The sequence below is a fragment of the Nilaparvata lugens genome, chromosome 1, assembly GCF_014356525.2.
Source record: "Nilaparvata lugens isolate BPH chromosome 1, ASM1435652v1, whole genome shotgun sequence".
Taxonomy (NCBI): domain Eukaryota; kingdom Metazoa; phylum Arthropoda; class Insecta; order Hemiptera; family Delphacidae; genus Nilaparvata; species Nilaparvata lugens.
In genome coordinates, this window is record NC_052504.1 from 89456639 (window position 1) to 89477607 (window position 20969).

Genomic DNA, 20969 nt, shown 5'->3' on the forward strand with positions numbered 1-20969 from the left:
CTTACTACAGATTACCAAGTGGATGCATCTAGAACCTAATTGATTAAATGTTTAATAGTTTTGAAATGATCAAATTAGAAAACTGTGTTACGTTGTCTGTCACATTGTTTTTCATGTAATTTTCTTTCACTTTTTGTGTAGTTGAGAAGTTGATATTGTGGTAATTATTCATATTGAATGAAAAAGACTAAGAAATTGTCAAAAACCACTGATTTATTGTAACTTAGAAAGACCGGTTTCGGTTATTACACCATTGTCAATCTCTGATAGACACTTGATAAGTATCAATGAATCTGTGGTTTTTGACCATTTCTTAGTCTTTTTCATTCAATAATTTTCTTTCATTTCAATCAATTCGAATTTGGTATTGAATTATCAAAGTGATAGTAAAAGCTTGAGTGATGAGGAGATTTTCCAGACATTTCCTCCGTTAATTTGATCTAGTATCAGATCTATCAACGATCTAATGTTATAACACGTGAAACTAGGCCAATTTACTCGCTTCTCAAGCTTTCTGCTACTAGCAACATTTTAATCGATTTTAGTGAACTAAAATACCCCAAATAAAAACCCAAAATGTCTAATAGAATAATATTAGCAACCCTTCCTAATGTTACTGTTAGAATGAGTCTGCATCAATGGAAGAATAAACAGTAGGCTCACTACAGATAACAAAGTGGATACATCCAGAACCTAATTAATTACACCTGTTTAATTGTTTAGAGAAGAATGTCTTTCCTCGTAGAGCGTCTACTAACATCCCAGACAGACTTCCCGAAACTGTTTCCTCACAATCCACCTTTCGTTCTGACACAGCAACTTGACAATCCTAACCTGAACAAAATAACACAAAACCTGATTAAACCTTAACCTGAACAGTGTTCCAGGTCGCCTATCACATCCTTGTAAACCAAATAAATAGAACGCACAATTGGCCAGCATTGTTCCGGAACGAATTAATGAGGGAGAATTTAAGCATAGTTGTGTGTTTTGGCCGTAGTCTATTAGTGATCAACGCGTAAACGTGACCAGAAAAATAATGAATGAATGGTGATGAATGCAGCAGTCTTTTGTGGGCTCCAAAAACATCTCTGCGCCAATAACTGGAGTGGAAGTGAATTCCCATTCATCAATTGCTGCTACTGCTGATTTTGATGCTGATGCTGATGCTGACGCAGACGCTGATGCTGATGCTGATGCTGATGATGCTGATGATGATGATGATGCTGATGCTGATGCTGATGCTGATGCTGATGCTGATGCTGATGCTGATGCTGATGCTGATGCTGATGCTGATGCTGATGCTGACTGCTGAAACTTGGTTGCTCGTCCACTACCACCAGTAGCTGACGCGTCATCCATACAAAACACGAACTTTCAAGTGCAGACTTTCCGCGTCGACACGCCCATTGCCATTCAGAAATTTCGTTACACGTAGGGAGAAGTGGCAGCCAGTATTTATCCAACATACGGATGAAAATGCGAAAGTTGGGCGAACTGTATATGGCGATTTTGCACCCAATAAATCTATATTGAAGATGGGAAAGCGAAAGTTGGGACAAACTATGTATTAATCTAGATTTAAGCTATTGTTGGGAGGAAAATTGCGGTAATCGAAGTACGTGATGAATGAACTATTTCGATTTCATGTTGTAGTTTTAAAGTTAACTGGAATTGAACTAAAGTTTAATTTACTAAACTGGAACCTGTGATGAATTAAACAAAGTAGGCCTACGTGATGAATGAACAATTTCAATTGATAAGTTCCATTCTAAAATTTCATTCTATCAGATTGTCGATACTATTATTGACAATAATGATTTGTAGTGGCTATGATTAGCATATAAATTTCAAACTAGAAACAAAGATGTTGCGAAATTTCTCCATATTAAAGTGAAATGAAAGAGATGTTGTCAGTTCTACATAATTTTATTACCTACAATCATTGATGATTTCCCTTTCTCAACTTTGTGCTCAACACTCTTATTGAAGCCCTATCATATACACTATCATGATTGTGTGATTAGGTGAAAGCTGTTCACATAAGATTCCATTCTCCATAAGAATTTCTTAGCTTTTATGAATTTACATTCATGTAACTTATATTTCCATTTCATAGCTTCTCTGATCAGGCTCTAGTCTACGATACTCAGAAGTTTGGCAAGGGTTGATCCATGAAGAGCTCTATAGCAACACAATAAAGGCTTCCTTAGTATGATTTCCAATTCCAGGTGACATCTGACTTCTATTAGTAATACAACTTGGTGAGTTTCCTCTCGTGAGAAGTAATATTCAACTACAATATTCAGTCTCACAATTCGAAACCATAATACAACTTATAAAATTAGATGATGGAATATCCAATAAGGAATGAATAATCATTTCTCAAATTAAATTGTCAGATAGTGTCATATTATGGTCGTATCATCATCTCTGAACCATTAGTGAGGCTATAATCAATAATAGAAGAGTCCTATGATAGCAGGCATTCATGAAACATTTTTCAATGTCGGGCTTCGGCCATAAACTCAATCTCTTCTCTATATTTATCGAAATAAAATTGTTGATGAGAAATACATTTCAAAAATGAGGTTAAGAGTAAATTTTAGAAAATTTGCTGCACTTACCGGGTGTCTAACCACAGCCTGCCAGTAGAATTGAAGATCGGAAACCTGTGGTGAGAGGAGAACAACGAAGTTCATGGCATAGGTATTCACCACCCCCTCCCGCACATAGTACAGCTCTGATGAGTTGATTCCTGCACACAAAATCAGAGAATATCTTTTAGATGGGATCACATTCTAATCTAAGAATAATCTCTAGCATAAATCAGCATCATCTGACTCGTGATAACTAATTTCAAAACTTTCAGATATTAAAAATTTCCTGAAAAATTGAAATTGATTTCGATGATTGTATAACAAAGTATATTGAGTATCATGAAGTCTTCAGTGTTTATTTGTCCCTAGGATTGTCAATAGAAATCGTACAGTCGTAATATTATAACACACAGAGGCGCCATTCAGGGGGGGGGGCAGGAGGGGCCTAGGCCCCCCCAAGGATCAGATGAATAATGAAAATAATAAAAAATGAAATCTATCTACACGAATCCTTAGAATCTCATACTGATTTAATCCTTTTTTTAAACAGCAGAAGTATAATTCCTTCTACAGTATCAACAATATAGCAAAATTTCCTTGAAAGTATGGCTACGGGTACGGAGTAATAAAGAATATATTTTTCTCTGTGGTATAGTTGAAGCTTAAATGTAGAATGGGTACAATTATTGATGAGGGCACAATAAGTGAGTTGTTGCATAAATTTCAACTTGAGAATTAACAAGTTGCAAGATGTCACAGTGGAAGCAAAAGAAAGGGAACAATCAGACAATATTAATAATGTATGTACAGAGTTGGTGAGAATTATGGGAACAGCTTAATGTTTCTTTAGCTTTCTAACTGAAATTTATTTTCCAAGTAGAATATGATCCCCAATGCAATTGTCATTGTAAAAGAAAACTTTATCTTTTTCCATGATTTTTAAGAAATCTGTTTTAGTGTATTCCCAATTTGGGGCCTCTCCCGAGGCCTATATTTCTAATAAATACTTCATGATTAACTAATAATGTAGGCCTATATGCTTGTATTGATACGTCAACCACATTTGTATAAAACTGGAGAAAATGAGCATGCTTCATATAATGAAGCATAATATGCTTCATATAATGAAGCATATATTATTATATTATAATAACATCTTCGAATGTAACATTTATGGGGACACCCAGGACCCTCTATCCTTTGGGCGTATTCCTTCCCCCCCATACCTCTTGGTTTTTGCCCCCTTCCCTAGCAGTTTGGTGAAACGGCGACACTGATAAACACATAATATAATACCAGGTTAACTTACTACTTGTACCATACACATAACATGGTATTTTCACAGTTTTTGTGAGTTGTAATATCGAATTTCGGATAGAAAAAGAATAGGAAGAAGAAGAAGAAGAAGAAGAAGAAGAATGAGAAAAATATTCCTTTTCGTGTATTTGGGAATTGTTGGTAAATTGGATTGTTGATTATGAGGACTCCTTTCATTTTATATTATTGACATTTCATCATGAATTCCTTGGATAGGAGGGCTGTATCTGTTTGGATAGGTGGAAAGGCTCGGCACCAACTCAACTTAGACCTTATAGAATAAAATGAATGCTTCAATTCAAATGCAATCCAATGTTCACTCAAATATGATATAGATCTTCTGTTTTTTCGTGATATGTCGAGTTATGAAATCAAATGCTTGAGGAAAAACAACAACATTCTCTCACAAACTCTCAGAAAACGTTCTGAAAATTGGAGACTTCAGCAGAGAAGCAGCCCGGAATATTCTGAGAAGATTTTGAAACAGTGCGTGGGATATTGGCTGGGGCGAGAGGGCAGACAAATATCTTGAGAATATTTATTGTCGCTGCACGTGAGCATGAAATCTCCAGTATTGTGTATTGAATCGATGGTACTAGAATCGACAGTAAAGTTGCTTTCTCAACTCTCGAATTTACGGCCTGCTATGGTCTGCAGTATTCCCGCGCTTGGCGCAGCGTAAAATACTCTTCTGATAAGATTCTCCACGGAGTATTTTCAATATCTTTCGTTCATTTTTCTTCTCGAATTCAAGCTTTTCTCCTCTTGTTGAGACCCAGCTTTTCTCGCTGCTGCAAATCTATTCTAGAGATTTTCGCTTAGATAGCAAGACACGTTCACTCTTAAGAAATCTTCTTTCCTGAGAAGGATTATTCCAATACTCTTGGTAACGATTCTTCAGTGTTACTGAGATCAAATTGAATTTTGTGATAAATCTATAGAAACAAACACCTCGTCTAGAATAATTCACGTGTTGTAGTTTCCCAAATAATTCAATTGCACAATACAATCACAGTAATTACAACAAAGAATTTGGGAACGTTTTGTTTGAGACTGTGATTTGGAGTGTTCACCCCCAAAGGCTAGCTACAGACACATCGGTTTTTTGTTGGTACGAATTTTTGGCGTCCTTATGAATTTTATCAAATTAAACGGAACTTGACAAACATCATTTGTTTGAAATCATCTGTTTAATCTGTCTGTCTGTCTGTAGTTTTCTGCTCTGTTTAATCTAATAGAATTTATAAAGACGGACAAGATTTGTTCAAACAAAAATCGATGTGTTTGTAGCTATAGTGAGGTCCACGTTATAATGACAGTATTTGTTCAACTTTGGTTTTGCTATCCTTGTCTATCATTCGACAAAGCCGGTGGTACTATCCTTTTCCAGGTCCACAACGATGCCAATTATGTTTTTGACGGTGTAGAAATATAATTATTTAATGCATAGAATCGGCATCGCTATTCTCCTATCTTTATCCACTGCCATTATCAAGTGGACCTCACTATGGCCGATCTCTTCAGAGAAGAACTAGTAAAAAAACTACGAATGATCTTATAACAAAATTACTACCAAACCAGACACTAACTGTGCAACAATATAACATTTTTTATGATGGGCTAGAGTTATAACACCTTTTGAAGTATGCATAATCCCGATACTACTTGGACAAATGTGGAATGACTTGGTACAAGAACATAATATATATCGTCTTGAAACAATGAAGGAGCTAGAAGAAAACCTCATGAAATAGAGTATGAGGAATGTAAGTATGCTGAAAATCACAGAGGAAGAAGAAAGTACACCTGAATGGATGAATTTGAGACATTGAGTTTCACTTACGATTTTTATCTATTTATTCATTGGATAAAAAATGACAATATCGGAATGAAAAAACAGGTGCTAGCCCAAAACTTCTTCTGTTCCTGAATTTTATCCAATAAAATGTTCAAAGTAGGATTAAGTTGAATACAAGATCAAAAAATTAGTATAGGAGTATAGAAAATGAGTTCTCATTCCAGAGTTTCATGCTCAATTGTTGTATTTCCATTTTAATTTCATTATTTCTCACCACAATGTAGTTCAAAATCTCAACTATTTAAATTGAGGATAGTGATTTATAAGCTCATATTCAGCAAAACAGTCTTAGTACTCAGGAATCAAGTGCTTCATAAATAGTGTAAACAAACATGCAAGTAGAAGGAAGCGTAGTATTTCAATATTTTGCTTGGAAAACCTTGGGGTTCATGAAAATCTAACGAGTGGTGACTTGAGACTACAGAAAGTACAAACAAATGCAACAGAAAGAATAACACAGCTCTTGACACGCAACGTCGAGTTGCATTGTTAACTACGTAGTGAATTCGTAATCTGGCTCACTTCTTTATCAGAACAAGGAACTTTTCTCAGTTCCGCACAGCTTTGTTACTTATCTGATAAGGAAACCCAATGGAGCGAGTTTGAAATAATATTTAGTTTTGATCCTAAAAGGTGAGGAAGTGAAATGAATATCGCAGAATCAAATCTAGCTTAGAACCAGGCAAGTGCCACAACGATATAACTATCATTTAGAAAACTTTATTATATTAAAGCTGCAAATGACAAAAAAATCATAGCCAATACGGCTTGTTGCCTCGGAAAACACACCTCAAAATCAGTTACTGAACATACTGGAGGCTATAAGAAACCTCCAAATCACGATATTCTTGTGAAAATATAAATGTTATTTTGAGTACTACTTTTGTTATGAAGACATACTTTGAATTGAATGTAATACAGTAATTTGGATGTAATAAATGTAAATAATGACTTCTCAAATGTAATAATTATAGTAGAATGTAATGTTCCATCCAACACACACCTCAAACATGATATTATATCTATTTCATAATATATATATACGGATCATAAAGTTATTCATTTATGGTCAATAATGAAGTAATTAGGAGTTAGAAGAGGTAGAGACAGATCAGAGTCATTAGAAGTTAGTCAGAGATGTTGGAATCAGTTTAGAGTCACGAGAAGTTAGTCAGAGTGGTTGGAGTCAGTTCAGAGTCATTAGAAGTTAGTCAGAGAAGTTTGAGTCAGTTCAGAGTCATTAGATTCTAGTCAGAGAAGTTTGAGTCAGTTCAGAGTCATTAGAAGTTAGTCAGAGAGTTTAGTCAGTTCAGAGTCCTTGTAAGTTAGTCAGAGAAGTTGGAGTCAGTTCAGAGTCATTAGATTCTAGTCAGAGAAGTTTGAGTCAGTTCAGAGTCATTAGAAGTTAGTCAGAGAGTTTAGTCAGTTCAGAGTCCTTGTAAGTTAGTCAGAGAAGTCGGAGTCAGTTCAGAGTCATTAGAAGTTAGTCAGAGAAGTTGGAGTCATTTGAGAATCATTAGAAGTTAGTCAGAGACATTGGAGTCATTTCATAATCACTAGAAGTTAGTCAGAGAGTTTAGAGTCAGATCAAAGTCATTAGAAGTTAGTCATAGAGGTTGGAGTCAGTTTAGAGACACTAGAAGTTAGTCAGAGATGCCTAACTCAATGATATATATATATTGAATGATACACAGATCGAATAGCAATTTCTATATGAAAGTATTATTGAAGCGTTTATTGAGAGTTATAGCACGTTTTAGGTTATTCAGTAAAATACTATTGTGAACTAGAATGATTGGACAATACATACATTGGTCTCATTAGACCTAGTTCCAGCCAACTTCCAGTGTCTTTCCCAATTTCAAAGATCTTGGAACGAACTTTGAACGGGAGACAATCGAGAAAGCATTTTCAGAGCTGAGCTGAATAATAATGATCGCCCAGAATACGAATGATAATAATGGATGGTTTGTGATCGTAATTTTAATCGAGTAACCACAATTATCCAGCTTCTCATCTTCATTTTGATGGAGATGAAGACTTGCTAGGCATTTAGAGGTTCATTACGGAAATTTGAATAATTGATCTCAAGTACTTCAGACGAGCTCGTTCATTGAGCCACCTTTATTCTTGATGTTAGCAGTTATATTTCCTGTAGTTTTCACAAGAGAGTTGATTCATCTTTTAAACATTCAAATATATCAAAGTTACCTTATCAAATATCATAGATCGATAAGTTGTTTCATTTTCCTCACATTCAAATATCATATCATAGATATCATATCAAATATCATAGATCAATTAGGCAATTGTTACTTATATGACATCGATTTATTCAGCCTTATTCTCTTTTTAAAGTTTTTAGTATATTTTCAAGCTGCGTTTACACCGGAGCTAATAACACAAGTTTTTAACATTTTTGTTATCAACTGATGTTAATTACAAAAGTTAATTACACCGTTTACACCGGAGTTGATAACATTGAGTTATTAATAAAAAGTTGTCAACTTGACTGAATCGACAAAAATTCTCTTGAAAAAAGTTGATAACTCGTGTTTTCAACAGAAAATTCCTTGTTATTAACAAGATTTATGTTATCCATCGAGAGTCGGTAACTTTTGTTAATATCTTCCCCGCAACCCCCTCGCCCAGCATCCCTACCCTACAACTACAGCTGCATACAAAACACGTGACAAAGTTATTAACTTTTGTTGATAACAAAACTAGCAGCCAAAATAAAATGTTATTAACTTATGTTAAAAACTTTTGTTTTAAACCCTGGTGTAAACGCATTTTAACTTATTAACTTTAGATCAAATTAAGCTCATTATTTCAATGATTACAAACATGTTTCAATTCAAATTTGAAGACATTTTTATTATTTTTATTCCGGCTGCTATATCATATTATGAATACTATCGAATATGAAATCATATGGAAGTCAATTATATTGATAACAAGATCTTGTTAATAACAAGGAATTTTCTGTTAGAACATGAGTTATTAACTTTTTTCAAAAGAAATTTTTGACGATTCAGTCAAGATAATGACTTTTTGTTAATAACTCGTGTTAATAACTCCGGTCTAAACGCAACTTAAGACTTATCACTTCTCATATTACTGTTTGTTTATCTTATCTGAACTTTCTACATTAAAGCTTAGTAAATTCAAAGGTTCAAATTCTTAGTAAATTTTAAAGTTTTTAGTATATTTTTAGATTTATTTCTTCTCATATTATTGTTTGTTAATCTTTTCTAAACTTTCTATATTTTCAGAATTCTCGTTCAAAATTTAATTTCAATGAAACATCTCACCTATCTTATCTAACGTAAAATATCAAACTCGATCACTTTATAATCTGGAAAATTTACCATCTCCATTCACCTATTATAAATGAATATTATTATTCTTATGGAGAATAAATAACGAGATGGAGTATTTTTGTTTTCCAGAATAAAGAACGAAAATAGCGTATAATGAGTTTAGAAGGATTACAACTCTGATGGAAACCACATTGTTTGTTTCGCTGTAATTCGGAAAGAGAGTTTCATGAATATTATTCGAGCTGCATATGGTTATTCAGGCCAACATGCAAGAGCTCCGTAACTGCGAGGCTCAGCGGTATCGAGTTGAATTCCACAGTCGCGATAACCTTTTTTCAGTCATTTTATTCATTCCAGACGCCACTACATGTTGAGCCAAGCCTTCGTTGCGGCTCTTTCCCGTAGTCGACATAGGGATTATATTAATGAGAAAAAATTCACGCTATCAAATGCTTGGTTGCGATCAGAACAAACGTCGAAATAGGCGAAAAAGAGGGAGCGACTGTGTGAGTTCTTTTTCAGCTCACTAACTACGCAAAAAGCTAACGCAACAGCTGTTGTTCCATCGTCACTAATTACGAGCTCTGTTTGATATTTGCATCAACAATAGTAGATGGAATGTGTCTATAGATGGCATCTATAGACAGCCGCAGAGTTTTTCGTAAAGTTGTTCGTGTGAATACGGAGAGTTGAAAATTTCCTGTCATAACTGTCGTAGTAGAATTTTGCCAACATTTCAGCGGAAAATTGGAGCTGAATTCATTGGGATTTTTCCTGTCATATTTGTCGCCATGTTCTCATAGATATGGATATACAACTCGTGATCATTTCATACAGTACTATCAGAGACAAATTAATGATTACTAATAAGACAATGAACACACAATGATTAAAAAGTATCTTACTCTATTATCGATTCTATTACTCTATTATATGGTATTATCGATTGATCATGCTAATCAATACTCATCATACTCTAAATAATCAACAAAAATGAAGTATTGTAGATACAATGATCATCTTATCAGTTCAAACTTATTGCTCCAGAAGAAATAATTGTTTGAATAATAGTAATTAACTGCTATGAAATTAAAAATGACTCTACTAACAGGGAAAACTCTTTCTGATTCGGAAAGAGGTTATTTCCTTGAGGAAACTAAGTGATCGTTAGAAGTTTTTTCGACTGTAACTGCTTGATCTCATAAGGATTATGACAATGTTTATTACAATTATTGTGTATATTAACTAGTTAATTAGAGTTTATGCTCAAAGTTTATACATTCGTCAATATTCTAACTGGCATTCGGTACCACAAAAATGAAGGCGCATCCATAGATTATCAGTCCATTCATTAGGTCATTGTGTTTCGGATGGACACGTTAAGCCGTCGGTCCCGGCTGCCTAAAAAGCAGTCGTTAGGTCTTGTCAGAGGCCCTGAAATTGATCAGCTGCGACCTGAAAACTCTGACACCAGACCTGAGCCAGCCAGGTCACTCGATATTATTATTATTATTATAGGTCGATGAAATAGAAGCTAGCAATTTTTCTGATAATCTCATCATTTGACGGACCTTTGAAATTCAATTCCATTCAATGCCTTGAAAACTAGCATTTGGTTAATCAACTGTAATAGCAATAGCTGGAGCTCATAGATTATTTCCTAGTCACTGGATTCTAGCTTTTATTCAATGGGCACATTACTATCATTATCAGTGTGACTAGATAAGGGATAAAGAAAAGTTTTATCACAAAGTTTTTTCTGTCATGAATTTGCTCACCTTGTCAAAATAGTTCGATCAGTTCTGATACTGTTTTTGGTGAGATGGAGTTATCTTCATCCCTAATGAAACACTAGAATATTGTCTTATTATATCACGAATTTATTAATCGACACTGAAGATGGCGTCATATGTGTCGAAACATGAATGTAGCTTTTTAATAAACGCATAATATTATTGGACAATATTTTGATGTTTATCATTATAATTGGATACTTTATAATGATTTCATATTTTCTGCCCCAAAATGCGAATCAACATCAAACCTTATTAACGTGGTTACTTATCACGTATCAACTCTATATTAGCTATAAAACAATATTTGAAAATGACTATGAACAAAACTATGAACCAAGACTTTGAACATTCTAAGAACGAAAAAGTTCAGCATCTGATTCCAACAAAGTTGAAAGACTATTCCAGTTGTGGAAACGGCATTCACAGACATAATGTGGGTACACATGTAGGACAACTCACCCATCAACTTCCTTATCTCCTCCTGGCTGATGTAGACATTGAAGTAAGCTGAGGAGGCGGGCAGGAGGGAGGAGGTGATAAGAAGGAGAAACACGGCAGTGTTGGGCGTCATCTTACCGCATGGCCCACAAACCCACATCTTCAACACATTTTCTCACCGACGCGCTAAACTTCAACCCTGCAGAATACCACTGCATAGCATCTGAGTTCTGTCTAGCATCAATCACTGCTCACTGTTCAACTTCACAAAGGGAACATGCTCGAGCATGTCAGGACAGTTCAGAGGCTATCGAAAAGATTGGATCCGGCATAATCGAGATTTCTATGATTGGAATTTGTTTAATATAAATTACAATGAATTGTTGAGAAATTTTGTAATGAATACTCAATGAAAGAATAATTTATTTTGTTATTGATGGATAACGAATTTGTAGGTCTACATTCTTAGAGAATTTTCTATTCAAGAACTATTAGGAAACTATAATTAGTTTCAATTCATGAACAATTTAGTTATTCATCAAAACGCGAGTGAGAAGACGTTTTGAATTCAATGTATTGCTTCTCTCACTTTTTATTGTGGTTTGTGCAAGTATGATTGATAGAGACGAATTCTCGTAAACAAAAGAAGTATTATCCAGAACTTATCAGATTCTACTAAGTATTATTGTGGAAAGAGAATAATAGGAATTTATAACTATCTTATTCTGCTTTACTAGCTCAATAACGCTAATATTTCTTCATGATGATTCAATTTTTATAAAAAAACTCGATTTATCCAATCAAAATTATTCCAACATAATATTCACAGAACAAAATATCCATCATGGGCCATCATCAAGGTACCGTATAGTAATTAATATGTCTTATTGTAGATAATAATTATCAAAAATGGAAAAATAATTAATTTTGTTATTTATGGATAAGTCGAATCTATAGGTCTACTTTCTTAGAGAATTTTCTATTCAAAACACTTCAAATAGTTCAAGAACTATTAGGAAACTATTATCAATTTCTATTCATGAACTATATAGTTATCCATCAGAAGAACACGAAAAACAATTTATGACTGAAATAATGTATAATTTCATAGTATGAGGGTGGAGTATCTCTATCACAGTGAAATTTCTGTTAGTTGAAAACTATAAAACCGCAAAAATTCAATTCAATCTGCAATAACTCACATTTTTTCCAAATCTAACTTCAAGAGAGATTGAATAAGAACAAAAATTCTTTCAGAAGTGGTACATCCATAATTAACTTCTGCAATTAACCACATAATCAATTTCATTCGCAATGTATCACTTTTTTTAAATCCAGCTCCAGTGGAAATTTAATCAGGAAAAATCTTTATCAGAATTAATAATTATCCTTCCATCACGGAAAACATTGTATAATTTTATATAAACCCTAATCAGAAAAAACAATTATTCAATCAATCATACCAAACTGGGTTATTAACACGAATAATCAATTGGTAAAAAGTAATCTTTTATTCGAAGCAAAATAAAGGCGAACGTAAACCTTTCCTCACAAGCAACAGTAAAGCCGGGAAACTCGAGACAGGGGTAGTAGGTTAAAAACAGTACGCTACACCGGGAGTTACACGAGAGTCACGTACGGTTGCGGGCCGAACACTGCCAGGCGCAATGACAGCCAGACTCCTCTACCACCCTCTTCCAGCGTCGCGACGCTAGACTCCTCTCTCTACTCTCTCTCACTTTCTCTCACTCACTCCTCCACCCACCACCCGGAATTATTTGTCGAGATGAGACGCGGCGCAGGCGCCCTCTAGCGCCGCGATGCCTAATTGTCTCAGACGAACAAGCAACCGTGACAGTCCTCTGTAAGTAATCTCTCCCTCAAGCTATCTCTTGCTCTTGAAGAGCACGGGATTTGTCTCCGACTTGTCACACCTTCCTGTCCACTCATCCCCAATTACCTTCCCTGCTGCTTTTTTCGTCTGTCTTGCTTTGTTGATTGATTTCCCCGCTTCATGATGTGGATTTGAAGTTTGGTCAATCGTTATTCTATTCCTTGGTTTGGTCTATATGTTTTATTAGCAGCATTCAGCTCTTATAATATGAATTCGAAATTTGATCGATCATTGTTCGATCCTTCATTCGAATTGAATCATCTTACTGGATCTTTCATATCGTGAATTATATGCATATACTGGAGGATTATTACCCTTTGAATTGACTCTGAACAATTTGAAGTAGCCATTTTTGTATTTCTATATTCTATTCTAATGGCTTAAATTGAGTGTAAAGTCAAGGAATTGATTGATTGATTGCCTTCATTTGGGCAATCAGAACTATTAGCTCTCTCTGCTACACTACATTTCATACAATGAAAATATATTTCAAATTCAAAACTAAACAGGAGTGAACTGGGAATTACACTTCTGTAAATAATGGTTCCATTATTATTTATTAACGGATTATTATTCTTTCCATTGACTCTGAACAATTTGAAGTAGCCATTTTTGTACTTCTATACTCTATTCTAATGACTCAAATTGAGTGTATAAAGCAAAGTCATTGAACTGGTTGATTGATTGCATTTAGGCAATCAGAACTATTAGTTCTCTCTGCTACACTACATTTCATACAATGAAAATATATTTCAAATTCAAAACCAAACAGGAATGAACTGGAAATTACACTTCTGAAAATAATGATTCCAAACTTGGAATTTTTTCTACAATTTTCAGACACGCAACAGGTTGCACTCCAAGCTGAAAACAATTCAGTCCACTCTGAATCAATTTGTTGATCTGAGCCTTGACAGAATCAAGAGTTGTTGACAGTCTTTTTGAAACGGGAGATAATATATAGGAAAAATACTAGATGTTTGGAATGTTCATAATTGAGCTATTTTACGTAGAAAGCCGTGTGAAGCCAAGTAGGTGGATAGAGAAGATAGATAGATGTGGAGGAGTAATAATTCATGCACCCAAAACAAAAATGTCTTGTAAACTCTAAGCATACTATAACATTCTTGTTTGATATAAAACAATTATAGTATTTTTGGGACAAAAAAGAAAATGATCATGACCTCTAAGAATACTATGATATTCTTGTTTGATATAAGAAAATTATAGTATTTTTGGGACAAATAAGAAAATGATCAACTTTCAATATTTAAAGCTACACCTCGCATAATTAATGCATATAAAATAAGAGACTATAGGAACAGAGCGTAAAGTCCAGAACTTCTCTAATTTTCCATTTCAAAAACTCCGGTTAGATGCACAAGAAATCAAAATTTAACCGCTTCAAAAATTTGTCTTCTAACAGAGTCAATGCTTCAATAACCGATATTCGACACCGACTCAAGTGCAATGACGTAATGTTATGTTTGTAGAACTCAATTTTCGCGCTCTGACCCTTATTGAAATGAAGGTTGTGAAACCAAAGATTCTGTCAATTCTTTTTTCAAATTTTCCCAGGATATCAAATAAATGTGGTTATAAAAATAACATCGGCTATGAAGGATCTGAATCAATAATTGTAGAGTGTATAAAGAGTTCAATGCATAATCACTTCCTTCCATATAACATTTTTAATCACAGGGATACTACTATTGGAAAGCTTTCACAAGTTGAAACATGTTATAATAAATTGAAAAAAGGTAAATTATAATTATTTATATGAATTTAAATTATAAAAAGATAATGGAAGAAGTTCATTCCATTCTAACTTCCTCTCAATAGACACTAATGAAAAAGGAACAGGTTTTCTTGGAGAAAGAAATAGAAAGATATGAAGTGTGTACCTGATATCGTTATCAGGGGTGAGTGGATTCCATGGCTCTGAAACAATCAGAGTCCAAACTCAAGAAATATCACTTCTAGGACTGGATAAGTGTCAATTGGAGGATTAGCACTACCGTGACAATTTGTTTTTCTTCCTGCAATCAAAAGTCTGGAGTAGTTTGAAGAGAGCTAAAGTTCAACATGGCCATTGCAATTACTGTCCGACTCCGTTTCTGTCGGGTGAAAGAGGAGATTGGAAAAGTTTTGCGTAATTTCCTCTTGTTGAAAAAACTTCTGCGCCTAACCGGCACGTCCAACTTACCGACTTATGAGAAGGCACAACGCATTGCGAGAGGATCTCGAATTTTTCTACGGATAATGAATGTCACCAACAGTTCCTCGTTTCATCATGGAAACTTCAAATTGAAAAAACGACGGCGATGTCAAAGAAAAATAATTTATTCGGTTTTATTTGATCATAGCGTTCCTTTACTTTGATGATTATAATTATGATATTATTTAGTTTCAGTGTGATTATTCATGTGCAGGGTATAATTTTCAAAAGTTATGCAACTTATTATCATAAAAAGAATATATTATTTCTCCTTAGTAACTAGAAATGTTCTCCAGGAGCATTTCTATTCCTTTCAACTGCCAGAAATGTAATAAAAAATTGCAGCTAGTACAATATTATGAGACTGAAAAATTGTATTTCGTTACTAATTTGTTCATTATAGAAGAATGAAGCTCATCTTCTATGTGTCTTATTTGTGAGCCCATTGATTGCTTAATACGCCTAATGATAGAGAGAAGAACTTCAAAATTGGAGAGACGAACGATCAAAATTTGGAGGTAAGGCGCCGGATGTCCAAATCTTTATGAACAATTTGGTACCATTTTCTCGGTTACGTTTTCGTTTATGCGATCGTAGCCGCTGCCTGAGAGAGAATATAGTTGATTCTATCGAAAGTGTGGAAACTTTTATAGGAATCAATAGTTATATTTCTATGCCGGAAACTACAGACAAAAACCAACTTTACTGTAAAAATTACTGTAAATATTTGTTTAAATTAGTACGGAACCTACGACATAAAATGTCCTAACTGTCACAAATTTCTTGTTGATCAAACCAACACAAGGTACTCAATAAGTTTCTGGAATCAATATGGTTTCGATGTCTAATTTATTGACAGATTCTGGAATGTTCAGCTGTTAACTATGGAGGAAATCGTAGTATTGATGGTCAATTCCAGTTTGACAAGACAGTCTTGTAATAACTGAAGACTAAAACAGGTCAAATCAGCATTATTACAGTTATTCGTGCAACTAGTACGCAAAGTGACAGTTTGCTGCACCGAAAGAAACGTTTACGCCCGAGCCGAAGGCGAGGGCGGAATGGTTTCTTGAGTGCAGCAGAGGAACTTTGCGCACGTACTTCACATTAAATTTTTCCTACAGTTACCTTTGAATATGAAAAGTGGGTAATTATGGGTAAAATTCGCTGAAATCCATCAAATGTTTTTCTGTGTAATTTTATTATTAATAAAAATCTCAATTTATTGTCAAATTGAATAATGTAGTAGTAAATGGATGAAGGCGGCTGTCGCTGTCCTGGTTGTCCATCGTTATTATTATAACGTGCACCACAACACTATACCACAGTCACTGTTACCAACTTCATTTCGATTTTGCTGCACTGGTGCTCCATATAACCTACTATTTTGCGTTGCCATGTTGCAAATCTGGAGTGCAGAAAAAATTTTTCCCGCACTAGAGCGGAAAAGTGATTCTTTGAGTTCTGTAATCAGTGCAGAAATGGCCACTTTTCAAGGTAACTGTAGGAAAAAAACATTTTCAAACACTTCAAAACATTCTTTGAACACCAATTCTCTTTATCTATATCTCTTTATCATTCTTTTTTTTTCTATCAAACATCATCACAATCTGACCTGATCAGATCCGACCCGTCAGTCAACTTGTCAGTCAGTCAAGAAAAAAGGAGCTGAAAAGAACAAAAAAAAGAGAGGGATGAACAATTTCCTTCCAACTTTTTCACCATCGAATTGATTATCATCATAATTGAGACCTTATTTGGGGGCACCCACTTTCTCAGAATAGCAACATTTCGTTTAAAATTATGTCCAATTTTCAAGTAGCTTGTTAGAAAATTGTTCTATTCTATAAAATAAATTGCATATGTCTTTCATTGTTTCCCATTCAGGCCTTTGAGAGATGTTATTCAACCAGAAAGAGTAAAGAGTAAATATCTAATTTAATGTAGAATAGGTACAACACAGCTAGCTAGTGTATATTATTATAATAAAGGTCTCAATATTATTCGACAGAATTAAGCAATCATTTTGCACGGTTTAATAATTAATGCAATCACACAAGAAATGAAGCTCACAAAGGGGGAACTAACTTCGTTAATATCTTTATGATAGCTGTACATTCTGTTGATGACTGCTCCCAGCCATAAAGCCCGAGTTCCATTACAGAATCATCAATTCACGTTTTGCCGCCGCCTGATTTGCATAGCGCCAGAAAGTTTATCATCCGATTCAAGGAGAAAGCTGTTCCGATCGTGGGGTGAGATACCCGGGGGATTTGGAAGTAGTACGCATTCACAATTTATCCGGGTGGGGGCGGATGCAGCGAGAAGGGTATGCTAACTGATCTAAGTGATGTGATGGGTAGAAGAATGGAAGATGAGAGCTGAGAGCAGCTATGCTCTACCCTCTAGAACAGTCCCCAGATACTTGATTGCAAAGTGTCTAGCCGCTATGCGACTATGTATCTCTCTGCAAACACGACGCTCTCTCTCTCTTCCCTCTCCTTCACTCTCACCCTGTCACTCTCTCACCCTGTATGTGTTTTGTGTAAGTGAGTGAGGCAAGAAGAAAGACTCTGATTGAAGTCGACCGGAAAAAGACAGAATATTTGAGGGGCATAACGGAACAGGGAACGTGAAAGTTGTAGTCTTGATTTCCATCCACTCTGGTCGCCGCGGGCCAGACCTTTCTTATAAAGTTGGGTCCCATGTTTTTGGGGGGTTGTAGTACCCCGCGGGAGCCTCCACCACCACCACCACCACTTTCAAAGGCAGCAAAACTTGACGTTTTCTGTGCGGGGCGAAGGAGGGTAGTCGACAAATGCTGTCCCTCAAAATACAGTCAGCCTCTCTTTCATGACTCACATCTCAAACGTTAATTACATTCGTCGGCGAGATATTGCTTCTCTTTGCAGTAAACCTTGTTGCGAGGGTAGCGCGGTATCGAAACAGGAAAAACTTTCATTCAGGTGACGTCATCGCCTCCTGTTTCTGAGATCCATGTTCCTTCCTTCCCCACACCTTCTTCACCATCATCTGTCGCCCCTGTTGCGCTTTCTTCCCCAGAATGTTGTGCTATTTGCCCCCCGCTGCGAAGCCCTTCACAGGCCATAAACGTGAACCTGCAGTAGGTTTATTTCCGTGTTCGCACGTAGCTGAAAAAACGTAGGCTATATAAACATTCAATTATCGATCCTCGGAATTGTTTTTTGAAAGGCTATAACTTCATACTTAGCACGCCTCATCCTTATCATTTCCCTCACAAGGCAAGCTGTTACTCTCAACGAAGAAAATGCCCCGACTTCCACTTCATTTGCTCATCTCTTTCATGAAAGGAGGTAGGAGTCTATTACTTGCACATTACTATCTCTGCATATTATGCTCCTCACCAAATACTGTGGATGGAATTCCTGAACAAATATCACAAAGAACAACATGAAAAATATGGATAGAGCTGATTTATTTCGATTGTTCAGTCCAAGAATTATTGGATTTATTCATCCTTTTTTATTCATGAGCGAAACATTATATATTGTAAACATTATATTCTAGGGATATTGAGAATTTGAATTCATTCATACACCTCAATATCGGAAAAAATGAGGAGCTATTTTGATGAGTTCTATGATAGATAATTATCCATAAAAAAGATTGATTTCTCATTGGGTTCAAAGTCCTTGATTAATCTGTTTCAAATTTTGAGCACATAATCTTAGAACATTTTCACAAATCCAGTTCTTTGGACAGCAAAATCTATCGACTCCTTCGTCCTCTTCAAGACAGAAAAGGATTGAAAGGGCATGAGAAAAAATCATTTTCCACCAGACTGCTGAATCCTGTTTTGGAGTTATCAGACTGTCTGTCATTTTTGGGCTGACATTTGATTTCAGCTGTCTTGAATTTCGATTCTGACTTATCTACGGTGTTAGCTATGAAGTTTATTAAAGTTCACATATAATTGAAATTTGTGGATTTCAAAATCAGTACAATAGTTCATAAGCGAGTTCTCCAGCCCAGGGGGCTCAATAGTTTAGTCACGGTTAAAATAAGGTATTTCTCATATAATCGGAAGTTAGACTCAAAGATGTAATAAAATGGACAGGTAGCCTACAACCCAGTAGCTAGAGCCACCTATTTGCAGAATTGAGAACTAAACCAGTATCCACCAATCAGAAGATCCACCAATCAGAAGAAAGTATGGGGACTGGGAGGCGTGGCTTACTGCCATTGGTCCGTTATTCTCTCGTCATGACTTTAAAATTTCCTATCATTCCTGTTCTACTCTCTTTCAAGTAGAGTTTCAATGGGAAGGATATTCTTGAGTATCATTTTCCAGGAATTGATTCAACACCCACACAAAGTAACCTATACATATAAGACTTTATAATGGCATTATATAGCCGAAAAATGTCGTGATTGAATAATTTTAAAAAGGTTACTTAGATTTATATGTTTATTTATATTCAAACGTAGCCCTGAAGAGAAAAAAAAGAAAAACCTATACAGTTATATTGATTCGCATACACGTAAATCGTGTATAATAATCACGAATTGTGGACTTGAAAATCAGTATAGTTAGGCATGAGCGAGTTCTCCAGGGCAGGGGGCTCACTAGTATCATATGGAAACGATGGCAAACGATTCGATATTTTAGAATCAAATAGATATTTTTACTCTGATTCACAATTCCTTAATTGAATTCCATCAACATTAGTCAATTCCTCAACTCTTATCTATCATTGAAATTAATATTTTCCTGTTTTTTTGAACTGTTATCTGGGATTTTAATCTTATCCAATCTGAATCGTTTGAACAATGAATAACAATTTTGATGAAACATCTGAAAGTGGAAAGCCTATTATTCTCCACTTCTTCCAATTCTTTGTAAATGAAAGAATAAGAATATGATTTATCATTGAAAATCAGCATCGAACTCAAAGTAAGACAACTCAGCATTGATAACTCTCCATATAACTGCGTGTACACAGCAAATATCGATAAAACTTCATCCTCTGCCTCTGCAATACACAATGCCTCTACCTAATATACTCCTCTTTTTACCATCAATATTGAATAAATCCCACTTTTGTTTTTCCCGCTCCTTCACTTTTCCACATACTTTTGACAACAGTAATTCACTTGAAAAGTAATAAAGTATGACATCTGACACTAAGGGCGGCAACTCATTAAATCCATTAAATCCCCTGTCATTCTTTGTCAAATCCTGAGCCACCATTAGAATACATTCGAACATTGATTGCTCCCAATAATGCACACAACTTTTTCCAATCACAGGCGAAGTTTCGTAACAACAAACTGTCAAAATACGACTACTACTTGAGATTGTCACCAATTTGAGGCTCAGGGTGGGTGGAGGGTTGAAGGGGGTTGTAGTCACCCCGTCCGACAACAACTGCTGTCCTATTGAGACCCTATTCCGCTCACAAAAGAGGGTGGAAGTAGATTGTCGCCAGGGGCTGGTAATTGGAAGATAAGGGAGAAATAAGCAGGCAATTCGAATCAGGAAT

At 35.3% G+C, this 20969-nt stretch overlaps 1 protein-coding gene across 7 annotated transcripts in view; it reads right to left on the reverse strand.

Annotated features, from left to right (window-relative positions):
• The window catches only part of LOC111054660 (tyrosine-protein kinase Drl), a 189674-nt gene extending 176668 nt beyond the window's left edge, over positions 1–13006 (reverse strand). The window contains exons 1-3 of one of the 7 annotated variants that reach the window (XM_022341727.2): positions 12875–13006; positions 11354–11675; positions 2628–2758 (exon numbers count right to left, since the gene is read on the reverse strand). In XM_022341727.2, coding sequence (XP_022197419.2) covers positions 2628–2758; positions 11354–11492 — 270 coding nt within the window. In that variant the 5' untranslated portion in view covers positions 11493–11675; positions 12875–13006. Of the gene's footprint in view, positions 1–2627; positions 2759–11353; positions 11676–12534; positions 12718–12795 lie in introns of those variants that run through there. The other 6 variants (XM_022341726.2, XM_022341725.2, XM_039419554.1 and 3 more) reach the window with 6 other exon arrangements.
• Between the last annotated feature and the right edge of the window lie 7963 nt (positions 13007–20969).